General features: G+C 49.0%; 1 protein-coding gene across 1 annotated transcript in view; it reads right to left on the minus strand.

The window, feature by feature from the left end:
• GRIK4 (glutamate ionotropic receptor kainate type subunit 4) overlaps positions 1-12569 on the minus strand; it is a 309408-nt gene that overhangs the window by 40857 nt on the left and 255982 nt on the right. Inside the window, exon 12 of the mRNA XM_057748949.1 lies at positions 2130-2243. Coding sequence (XP_057604932.1) covers positions 2130-2243 — 114 coding nt within the window. The remainder of the gene's footprint in view (positions 1-2129; positions 2244-12569) is intronic.

Genomic DNA, 12569 nt, shown 5'->3' on the forward strand with positions numbered 1-12569 from the left:
AGAGCCTAGTTGTTCAGCCTGGCCACAGCAGTATAGTTTGCAGAAAGGCTGGGTGTCTCCATTTCTTTTGGATCCTCCCCTCAGGGCTCAGTTGCAGGAGGGGAGTGGGGTGGGCTCAAGAAACAGTGCCAGCTGGAAAGCTGCCTCAGGGGTACCAGGAGATGTAATGATGACAAGAACAGGCACACAGAGCGCTTCACTTACAGGACAAGTTATGCTCAGGTCACACAATGGGGGTGGCAGCCTGGTGTCACAGAAAGAGCATAGGCTTGCAACACACCATGTCTGGGTTTGAACTCTGCTCTTTCATTGAGTGGTGTGTGGGCTTGGCCACATTTTTAGAACTGATTTCCATTGCTTCCTCATTTCTAAAATAAGAACAAGATGACTGTATCCATTTACTAGGGCTGCCATAACAAAATACCACCAACTGGGGGCTTAACGCAACAGAACTATATTGTGTCACAGCTCTGGAGTCTAGAAGTTCAAAATCAAGGTGTCAGCAGGGCCATCTGAAAGGCTTTAGAGGTGGGTCCTTCTTTGTCTCTTCTAGCTTCTGGTGGTAGCTGGCAATCCTTGGCATTTCTTGGCTTGTAGACCCATCACTCCAGTCTGCGGCCAAATTCACAGGGTCTTCTCCCCTGCGTGTCTGTGTTCAAATTTCCCACTTTTCATAAAGACACCATTCATTGGATTAGCCCTGCTCCATCCCAGTATGACCTCATCTTAACCTGATTCTATCTGCAAAGACCCTATTTCCAAATAAGGTCACATTCACGGGGCCTGGGGGTTCACATTTCGACACAGCCTTGGAGGGCACCCAATTCAATCCATAATAACAGCCCACATCACAGGGGCCTGAAGGGTATCCGGCACATAAGAGGCGCTCAATGAATGGGAGGCATCACTGACATGGAAAAGAGACAGGGCGGGATCAAAATCCCCCTTCATTTACAAGACAGACACATCCGTCACAGCATCGGTAATGACCAAATCCTCACATCTCTTTCTGTCTTAGCCTCAAGAGCTTGGGATTTTAAGGCTGTGTCTTCTTCCAGATGATTTGGCCTCTTCTCCCAAGCCGGGAAGGGGTCACGATGAATGCTGAGGCTCACCCCAGGACAGTGCTCTTCTGAGCTGCCTGAGTGGGCTCTGCAACAAGACCTTCCTCCTGGAGAAATGGGCCACAGTTCCTGATGTCCTGGCAGCTGCCAGGCTGGGGCTGCAAAAACAGATAATCCCCTTTCTCCCAGGCTGAGATTTGGGGCGGGGAAAGGATCAGAAGCTGAAGGGTCACTTCTTCCGTAGGCACGTGGGGCGAGCTCTCGGTTCCTTCCCTGTTGGGCAGCCTTGTGGTGCCAGGTGCTAGAATATACCATGTTGACAGGACCTTGGACACCTAAAGTGACTAGACCATTGGGGAAAATCCATGTGATAGCTGTGCACTTAGAGCCAGGTTGGATGAGGGTTACTCTCTCTCCTCCCAATGTTCCCCCCACCAGCCAGTAACTTTGACGTCACATCCATCCTCTGGTGCCCATGGGGGAGCTTTCTCAAACTCATTTTTACACTCACTCTATTCACTCTAGCCACCCTAACCAGAGAGCTCTTTTTCTTGTTAGGGATGCAGAAGAGGGGAGAGGCCAAGTATAAGTGACATTCCAATATCTGCTCTTTATCCCCCAGTACAGATAATCAAGAGAGGGAGTCTGCCTTGCCTCACCAGGTGCAGTGCTCAGAGTGAACAGAGGTGGACCTGAACATTGCTGAAGGCCTTGAGAAGTCTGGGGTGACTTATCCGGGCTGGGGACCCACCCCCTAGGAGGAAGCAGAGTGACCCACGGGACCAATCACCAACACACTATGAACCAAGGGTTGAACGATCATTCTTGGCCATCCCTATTCAGTGAGGCAGAAGCAGTTTTTACTGGAAAGCCCACAAGTGTGACTTTTCCATTCCTCCTGTTTGCAAGTCCTTGCAGCTGATGGGGTAAAAAATAGCCCAGCACATTTGCATTTAAGTCTTGAAATCTAAATATTTCTGTGAGTCATTCATTATTACCATATAACTCAGTGTTTGCATGCAAATAACTGTAATGCCATAAATGCTTATAAAATAGATCTCTTACCATATGAACTCGGTAAAGAATGCTAATTCCCAGAGTCATGAATGGCTTTGAGAAATCAATCACCTTCTCCCGTTCAGCAGTAATGGTGAGGCCTGCCACGGCCAGATCTGCTTTCTGAAAGGAACAGAGAGAGATCATCAGAGGGGTGGCCACATGAGATGGGGACGCAGGGACTTGGGACCAGAGGCCGTCACTAATGGGGAGATGTTTCTCTGGTCTGGCTTCTCTGCTTGGGGACTGACCCTGCATAGCCAGAGGTCCGAATGATCACTCATGAAAGGCATGGATATTGAAGATGTAACTCATGTTCATTTGAGGGTAGACCCCTTTAAATATATAAATTAGTATAAAAAGGGGGGATCATTGCTGACTGTTCATAGACTTGAAATGCCCTAGGTAAGGGAGAACTGGTGGATAGAACTTCTGGATACTCACTATTGCGTACATTTTAGTCATCTGATTAACTTGTTGAACAATAAAACTTCACTGAGTCCCTTGGCTGTGTGAGGTTTGGTGAGGAAGTTACAATGAAAGATAAAAATGATGGTACCCTGGAAATTAGAGGCAATCTAATGCAACCCCAGGAAATAAAGGCCAAGAAATTGAGCAAGTGGCCCAACATTACAAAACTTGTCCTTGTCAGAGGTAGGACCTCACCTCAGGCTTCCTGGGTCACTGGCCTGATGTTTCTGTCAAGGTTAAAATCCAGGTGCCGCAACAGAACTCAAAGAAGGGTCTCTGGTCCCCTTCATGTTTAATCAGATATTTCCTTCTTTTCTCTTTGCCTCTGCCGTGTACACTTGATAGAAGTCTGTCCTGAATTAAGGTCTCTTGGGAAAGGAGATGCTATCAGCTTCCTCATTACACCTCTCTGTCAGGAAGTTCTTCCTTGTGTCTAATTTCAATCCGCCTTGTTGCAAAGCAAGCCTACTTCCTATTGGCCTGCTCCCCTATACGTGGAGTGGTGGGAAAGGCCCAGAGCTGGTGTTCAGTTCTGGCCATACTCAGCCCTAACTAGCTAACTAACGTGGGCTAGTCACTTCACCTCTCTAGGCTTCCTTAATCTCATCTGTAAAGCAAGGATGTGGGGTTTAGACAGTGCCAGGATCCTTCTCAGCAATTCTCTGACAACGATTCTCAAAATGTAGTCTAGGACCACCCGCATCAGAATCACCTTATTTTTATTAAAGAATCAGAATATGAAAGAATAAAAGGCTTATTAAAATGTGAATTCCTGAGTCTCATCCCAGACCCCCTGGATCAGATGCTGGTTGCGGGACTCAGGAATCTAAACGTGTAACAAGTGGCCCAGGTGATTCGGACTTACACCAACATTTTATAACCTAGGCATGTATCTCAGACTGTTTCCATTGAGGTTTACATTTCAGCTTCTTTAACTCCTGATTCTGGTGGATCAGTTGATACAAAAGATGGAGAAAGAAATGAGGAAACGTGAGGTGTCCAACAATCTACAAAGATGCCAATCAGTTCTGAATGAGTACACACACACACACACATACACACACATGATTCTAAATCACTGTAAAGGAAGTAAGGAGAGAGACATGCCACCCTCCTTTTACACAAAAGGGGTCTTATGATTTGTGTACAAGAAGGATACATCCATTGGCAAAGGTCAGTTTCTTCTCCATCTCAGCCCCACTCCTCCACCCCCAATTCGCTAAAGCAGCCACATGATCCAGCATCAGTTAACAACTTCAGGCCTTAGAAAGTGAGGCCAGGCTTAAAAGAGACTAGAGTACAGACATAAAAGATTTTTAATAAAAAATGAAAAACGTGAATGACTCATTGGGTTCATTCTGTATTTCTCCAGGAGAGTGTTGATGACTGCTGTCAAGTGAATCAATCCTGGAGGAGAGTGAAATTTGATTAGAAGATTGTTAGTGCCTTCATTTGAGGAACCCTTCAGAGGGTTGTTTGGGCCTTTCAGAACCTCAGCTCCTCCCTCAATGGCAGTGGTCCCGACTTGAGTTCCACTCGCGAGCACAGGTATAAAGCGACAGAAATCAACTACAAAAGCGCAGCAGGTGCAATGCTGGTCCCCTGTGCGCAGTTTTACAACCAATCAGCAGCTAAGGACCTTGGACCTTGGACCTTGGCAGGGGGAGACAAGAGTTCAAAGGGTTGGAGTGAAAGAAATGAAGAAAAGATTAGGAAAACCAAAACTAAGATGGGCAAGAGGTAACCACAGCATCCTTTCCCTTCTCTGGTTATTAAAAAAAAAACAGATATATCCAAACCAAGTAACCGAAATCAACAACTTTATCCTCAAGTTTCTTTTCCCCCCACACAGCCTTCTTCTCAAAAGGGCAAACTTTGGACTGCAATTTGGAAATCATTTCACAAGTTTTTAAAAGTTGGCCAACAATGACATCATGGTAAAACAATTCCATATGGAGAGAAAGCAGAAAACAGACAGCATCCCAGGAAGGCACTTTCCTGGGTACAAGCAGAAGGACCACACACCCTGGGAGAGCGTCTGCCCCAGGCTCAGACAGGGCCCTTCTGTCTATTCACAAATAGACACTTCCCCAAACTGCGCCAAACAGGAAAACTGCCTCCCGTGTCACTGCTACCTCCTTGCCCCCCAGTCTCTCTCTCCTCTGTCCTGTCTCAAGAGTAAGCTGGGGGCAGGGGAGGCATGGAAAGAGGGATGAGAAGCTAGAGGAAACCTCGGAGGTTATGTAGTGGTTGTTTTTTATTTTTCATTGACTCAGCAGAGAACAGCAATCATGTCGTTTGGCTTCAGTGCACCCCGGGGTACCAGCAACAACCTTGTGGGATCAGGTTATTCCAAAAGGCATATGTGCCTTTTATTTGAACTTAGTTAAGAAGACATTATGCTATAAAGCAGACTTAGATGAGCAGATCATGTGTCATGAAACCAAACAAACGACCTCAGGGGCTGGGGCTGCAAAAATGCTGGCAGCGATGGGCATGGGAGGCCGAGGGAAGTGTGGGCACTGTGACAGTTCCTCCCAACCCTCCCGCACCTTTGGTCACTCTTTGCGGAGGGCTGTGCTCTCCAGTGGAAAGAGCCACAGACAGGACATCAGAAGACCTGGCTGTCATCACAGCTGGGTCACAAACTCACTGTGACCTTGAGCTAGTTATTCCACTCTCTTGGCCTTAGTTTCCTCCACTGTAAAATGAAAGGGTTCAGTCAGATGCTCTCCAAGCTCTTTTCTGGCCCTAAAATCCCAGGCTTTCATTTTGCTGGGCTAGGAAGGGGAGGAGCTTCGTTTAACTGGCCCCTGTTTGCTCAAGAACTGCTGGTGGTCCCTAGAATCGAATGCTTCAGAGAGGTGTCTGGAGGAAACTGTTTATCAGACTAGGCAGCAAGGAACAGTGCCTAAGGCAGGGAAGCCCAGAGAGGTCAGGAAGATGCAAAACCATCTGGAGAGAGCAGATCTGAAAGCATAACCCCAGGGGTCGGGAATCCAGGAAAGAGTAGGACCCCTGGAGCCAGAGAAGGAAGAGAAGGGGGACTGGGAAAAGGGAACAGGCAGAGTTCTACAAGCATCCTGATGTTGCTGGTTGCAGGGGGTGTGTGTGTGAGTGTGTGTGTGTGCGCGTGCATGTGCACAGGGGTGTATAAATACATTCCCTCTGAGAGAAAGACTTCTCTCCTCCTCCCATTTTTGATTGAAAGTGTTCTTTGAAGAGCTTGGTATTCTGCCTCTAAGAGATCCCCTCTTTTTATCTCCTGGATGTTTGTGGAATTTACAAGGGGAGGGCAGGCAGCAGGCAGCCTGGAGGTGACTTCCAAAACATACTACCCTCTGCGTTCTGGGCTTTAATAGGGGTCACGCAACTGCCATCCTCGCTGTCAGAGCCTGAAGGCTCAGGGTGGCCGCTGCTCTTCTCCTGGGATCTGGGGCTTGGCTGGGCGGAAGGCAGTGAGTTCACAGCAGGCTCTGGTCTGTGCCTGCCTGAGCCTGCTGCTCCCACCCAGTGCTTCCCTGAGATGCCATCAGAGAGGCCTCTGCCTGCAGCACCAGATCCTGAAAGACCTGAAGGAACAAAGCTTTCCTGTCTCCCTCTCCTCCTCTTTCAGATGCCTGCTGCCCCTTTTCAGGCACAATTCTCTCCCTTCCCCTCAGCAGTGCCCCAGCACCCTGGGCAGACCTCCACTGCTTCCTCCCTGCCCCTCCTCCAGGAGCTCCTCCCTTACATGGAGCCCAGCTAATGAGAGGATGGGGCAGGTCAGAAGGCCTGGCTCTACCTTGTGTTGGCCATATGCCCATAGCAACTCACTCACCTTTTCTGGGACTCACTTTACCTGGCTATACAATGGGGCAATTCCTGCCTATCAATATTATGTGAGAGTCAAAAGAGATGATGGGTGTGGAAGAGCCCTATAACTGCACACTGGAGAGTCCTGCCACATCTATCTGGGACTGAAGGCAGTAGAAATGATGGCTGAGACTTAGCCTTCAGTGTAGGACAGACCTATCTGGACCCTGTTATTACTTACTTGCTGTGTGACCTTGGGCAAAAGTCATATAGCCTCTCGAAGCCTCAGTTTGCTCATCTGTAAAGTGGGGATAATAATAGTACCCTCTTCCTGGAATTGCTAAGAAAGTGAATGAGATGATGCTTGTAAATGCTGAGCGTGGGGCCTGGTTCAAAGTAAGTACCTGATAAATGTTTGCTGTTAAGGTGATGATGAGAGTGATGGTGATGAACCTGACAATGACTTTCAACAGGGGCCTCTGGAGACACATCTTAATGCATGATGAGTTGTAGGAACGCCCAGGGCTGGGGCCAGTTCTGTTCTACCTCCATGTAGGCAGAGGCCTCAGGATATGTGGCCCCCGGTGGCCTTGCCTGGGTGACCTGGGACATTCACAAAGCTGTACTGACACAGTGTGCTTCCCTGGTGTGACTGCCCATCTCTGAAGATCCACACAGGGACCCTCTTAGGCCTCATACTGCCCCATTGCTTAGAAAACTCACAGGAAACCTGACATCCAGCTTGGAAACCAAATTGGGTCATTCTCCACCACCTCTTCCTCGTCATACGATTCTCCTCTGGGGACAGCAGATTAAATGAGCGCCCCAGCTGCCTTTGAATTCTTGGATCCACCATGCTATCTCTGATCAGCTTCCAGATCTTTTTTCTCTGCCTTTTTTACAACACCCCCTGCCCCCCCCCCCCCACCGCCTCCCAGTCCCCTTGGGTCCGGTCCCCTGGGGAGGCGGCTGTCTTCTACACCAGGAGCTTTCTACTCCTTTGCTGGTCACGTCTTCACAGATCTTGTTTCACCTGCTACTCAGGCCCCACAGTGCTTCACATTCTTCACTGGCATTTATTTAACTGTAATTGTGTTACTTAACGCTGGAAGGCTTGGGGAGGCTACAGGTGGAATAAGAAAACGCTATACAGAATAAGGCCGTCCTGAGCATTCCTGGAAGCCTTCATTCCAAGGTAACTGTCTCTGGAGATCCCCTGGATATTGAAAAGGCTTACAGAAGTCCAAGCAAGCCCAGGCCTGTGGCGCTGAGAGTAGCGAGGGCATTGCCATAAAGACCCAGCTAGGACGGAGCCCCAAGCCCATCAAACCTGGTTCCCCACAGAGGGACACCTCGCCTTAGGCTCTGGCTGAGGATCTGGGGCCCGAGGGTGACGTGGGGTCACGGAGCTCACTGGGCCCCCAGTGAATGCTGTGTCTTGTGCCCTGCCCTGGAGTGTGGAATCTGAGGGTAGGCAGAGCCCACTGCCCCCTCCTCAGCAACCCCTTTCTCTTTAATACTCAGCAACCCCCCCATTCTCTTTATTGACTCTCTGCCCTGCTCCAGGCAGTGTGCAAGGTGCTGGGATACAGGGGTGGGCAAACACAGGCATGGTCCCTGATGGCCAAAAGCTTGCATTTCTAGTGGGAGAGGCAGACAGCTGTCAGATTGTTGAAGAAAAGATCTGTAAAGTTACAGCTGTACTAAGTGTTATAAAGGAGTTGTATGTGGCCCCATGAGAAGGTAGAACAGGGTTTGACAGAGTCTTCATGGGCGCTTTCTCAAGTTGAGACTCAGTTACCAGAACAGGAGTTACCAATGAGAAGGCCTGGGGTGAGCACTCCTAGTCGAAAGGACAGCATGTGCCAAGGCCCTGAGGCAGGAGGGAGCTTGGTACATTCCAGTGGCTAGAAGAAGGCCAGTGTCTGGAGCACACAGGGCTGGGGACTGTGCTGTTTAAGATGAGGCTAGAGAGGCAGGTAGAAGATGCAATGCCTTAAAGAGCAATTGAAAGGCCCTGAACTATTTTAAGCGGGATCAGATTTGTAATCTCAATACATCTAACGCCCATAGCCCTTCCTATATGTCAGTTTATTAACTAAGCAATTTACGAGGGTGAGTCAAAAATTATCCACATTCCAGTTACAGTAAAACTTCTGTTGGCCACACTGTCTTATCAACGCTTTCTGTTCAAGGCTACTGTCTCCCCAGTCACTGCTGTGCAGGTGTGAACCTGTTACATCAGTTCATTTGTAACTGCGGTGCGAGCAAAAATGGATGTCCTACTTGTGATTTTCACAAAAGAAGAGTAATGTGCAGTGATTCTTTTTTTGTGGTTTGAGGGTGTGAACGTCCGCACACTTCTGCCCACACCGTTGATACTCTGCAAAAACTTCGTTTTGAGGTGTTAAAGCATCCTCCCTATAGTCCTGATCTTGCCCCATCAGACTTTCACCTGTTTGGTCCCCTGACAGCAGCCCTACAAGGATGAAGATTCACTTCTGATGAAGAAGTGAAGACAGCAGTGCATTCGTGGCTTACAGCTCAGCCTAAAACATTTTTTTAATGAGGGAATACGAACGCTTGTTGACAGATGGACAAAGGATACTGAAAAGCAAAGAGATTATGTCAAAAATGATGTATTTGTCTTTTCTAAAAGTTAATTAAAGTAAATTCTACAGCCAGAGTGAGGATAATTTTTGACTCACCCTTGTACATGTGTTACTTTACTCAGTGCTCACAATACCCTTATGAGGTAGGTTACTATTATTACCCTCATTTTACAGATCAGAAAATTGAGGCACAGAGAGGTTAAGGAACTTGCCCAAGGTTGCACAGCAAGTAAGTGGAAGAGCCAGGATTCAAACGTTGGCCATTTGGCTTCAGAGGCTGCATCCTGAACCTAAAACAAATTTAATTGGCTCTAGTGAATTCAAAAGATGGAAGAGAGACAAGAAAGGACCATCCTCATTTTTATCCTCACTTCCTTGCTGTTTATACCACTCCACTATGAGCAACCTGGTGTCTACAGCACCACTTCATCAATGTCACTCCAGCCGGTCAGCAGTCACCTCCACGCTACAACGGAGGTCATGCCTACGGGATGCTTTCCAGCTCTTATCTTGCTGAATCTCTTAGCTGGTCACTCTCTCCAGCCCCTGCCTGGCCCGCCTGAATGAAGCCAACATCAAGAACACAGCTCTCCCTCCCTCCACCTGCTCTGTCTTGTGACTGCATTGCACTACCTCTCTGCCACCAAATCAAACTAGGCTTCAATCCCAGCCCTCCAGTTACTAACTGTGTGACCACGAGTAGTGTTCACATCCTCTCCCAGCTCACTTTTCTCATCTGTAAGATGGGGAAGATAATTACCAACTCAGGGTTGTTATGAGTATAAATGACATAATACTCATATAATGCACAAAGCATGCTGCCTGGCATATCATAGGTGCACAATAAATGGTGGTTATTGATATTCTTTTTCTGACATAATTCACTTGTATGCCACGGCAACTAAGCCTGTCCTCCCTCTTGATGTGTCTGTGGGGGGAGGTGAGCTCCACATCCTTCAGCTCTGCCCTCTTGATCTCCACCCCACCCGTCCTCCCTCTCAAACAAGTATCCATGATCCCCACTCCTCTAAAGGACCCCCAGCCTGGGGCCAGGCCCTCATGGTCTGCCTACCCCTCCAAGATCAGTCTCATTTCCCAGCACTCCTCTGGAAGCCCCCGGGAGTCCGGCTCAGCCGATCTTCAAACACACCTTGTACTTTTCTACCGGCGGAGCTCAAATGATGCCACTTCTTCCACCTAGAACGCCCAACAGTAACTCTACTCTTCAAGGTCCATTCAAAGTTTACCTCCTCCGTAAAAACTTCTCTATCATCTTCCCAGGAATAAGCCTCCCCTCCTCTCAATCAAAAAAGGAGCAAAGACACCACTTATACCACTCAGGCAGCATTTGCCATAAATTGCCTTGTATTAGAACGGGGGGCCTGGGTTCATACTCCAACTCTGCACTTATTAGCTGGGTCACCTTGGGAAAGGACTTACCTTCTCTGTGCCTCAGCTTCTTCATCCATAAAGGGGGCATCCCACCCTCATGGGTCCTTTATAGGAATTAAATGAGCAACTCATGCAAAGTCTATGCCTGGCACTGAATAATTCTCAATAAATGTTAGCTCTTACTGTTATCATTGTCATTGTGGACATTCAAGCGCATAACTTAGCTCCCCATTGAGGAGGACTCGAGGGAGGGTGGGGGGGGAGTCAAGGGAGGGAGGGAATATGGGGATATGTGTATAAAAACAGATGATTGAACTTGGTGTACCCCCCCAAAAATAATAAATAAATAAAAAAAAAAAAAAAAAAAAAAGACGCAGGGACCATGTCTTCAAAAAACTTAACTTGTATAGTATTCCAAAGTTGCCATTGGCTCCATTTTACAGACAAAGAGACTGAGGCCCAGGTTTTTTTGCTCAAGTACACACAGCTAGGATAGGGAGAAAGCTAGCTTCAGATGTTCAGGTTCTCAGGCCTGCTTTCTAATGGTTGCGCTGTACATAGTGACGTTCCCAAAGTGGGCACACAATAAGTCTCTAACAACCAGTGCAGCCAACAGTGCAGGGTACAGGGGGACAACACCCCAAACAGGGCCTACCCTCCAGCCCCTTCTTGCTGACAGCAGAATCAGGCTGATTTCTGCCACGTGCCTGTATGCAGGAGGGACTTTGTCAGGAAGCTGGGTCATCATAACCAGATTCAGGTCATGCTTCAGAGGTGACCAGATCCAGTTCCTCACCCTCCAGCCTAAGGAAGACTTGAAGCCCTAAATCCCCACTAGAGGGCCCCCTTCCCCCCTTGCCCCATCCCCAGGCTCAGTTCCCTGTAACTCCTTGGGCTGTGCTACACAGGGAGCCCAAGCGGAAGGAGAATGCCCGCCCCCACCCCAACTCCGTGATTAAGGAGCAGTCGCAGCGCGGGAGGGGTGTTAATTACCCTCTGGGAAGTACGGGATGCTGAGGACAGGCCCAGCCAGAAGAGAAAGGACAGGCTTCCAGAATCTCACCAGTGCTCTGTCCTTTCGTGCTGTGCAGTGGAGCAGATTAACGTCTGCAGCTCAGCCCATTTCAAATTAGATTATCTGCTCACTTCCCATCTTTTGATTCATTTACCTGCTGGGCACCTTTCTCCCTCCCTCCCCTACCCCCACCTCGTGAGATGCCCAGGGAACCTGCTGTGATTCCCCGGGGTCACTGTGCTGAGCGGCAATGGGATCTGAAGGCGCTGGGGAGCTCACTCCCACTCCTGGCTCCTGTGGCAGGAACCGTCACTTAGCCTCCCTAATAACAGGCCTCAGCAACGGCGCACAGCTGCTCTCCTGCTGCACCAGGCAGGCGGCCTTCCCACTCCACCTGCCGTGGGCTGGGGCTGAGGAGGAACTCGCAGGGCCCAGGCACGTGCAAAATGTCTGGTGCCCGGTCCACTGGGGAGACTGCAGGTCAACCCCACCCCTTCTCCCTTCTTTCAGGCCAGGATGTGGGAACAAGGATAAGGGAACAGGAGTAGGACCAATTAGTCACCTGTCACAGGCGCGCCCTATCAAACTGGCCTGCTTCCTGTTTAGGGGGAGGCCCTGATCAGAGCATTTTCGAGTCCATCTGAGCCCAAACCTGAGAGATTTACTTGTGTTCCCTGGGCTGAGACTTCAAGGCTCAGAGCTGAGCCCAGAGGAGCTGCAGCATTCCTGGGGAAGCAGCAATGTCATTTGCAGGTCCAGGGGCTCCCTGGTGCTATTTCTTGAGGCGACAGCCTGCCCTCAGGGTTGGATGAGTTTCTTTACAGTTAAATTAACATCCCCATGAAATATTTAGTTGGCTCAGCTCAGGGCTGCGTAATTGGTCTATGTGGGCAGATGTGAGGGAAGAACCAGGCTTTTTAGGAAAGAAGGGTTGGCAATTCATTCACAGGTGAAGTTGTGCGGCACAGGGGTCCAAGCTGGGTCAGGAAGCCAAGCAGGTATTGGTGACCTTTGACCTCTTGTCACATGCTCCCATCTCTGACCATGGACTCTCTTGCCCTTCGGGGTCAGACAGATGTACTCTATGTCCAAATCCCAGCTCTGCAATTCTCAGCTGAGCAAGTTACCTGAAGTCTGGGCTTCAGTTTCCTCACCTCTAAAATG

The sequence above is a fragment of the Hippopotamus amphibius genome, chromosome 9 (genome assembly GCF_030028045.1).
Source record: "Hippopotamus amphibius kiboko isolate mHipAmp2 chromosome 9, mHipAmp2.hap2, whole genome shotgun sequence".
Lineage (NCBI taxonomy): Eukaryota > Metazoa > Chordata > Mammalia > Artiodactyla > Hippopotamidae > Hippopotamus > Hippopotamus amphibius.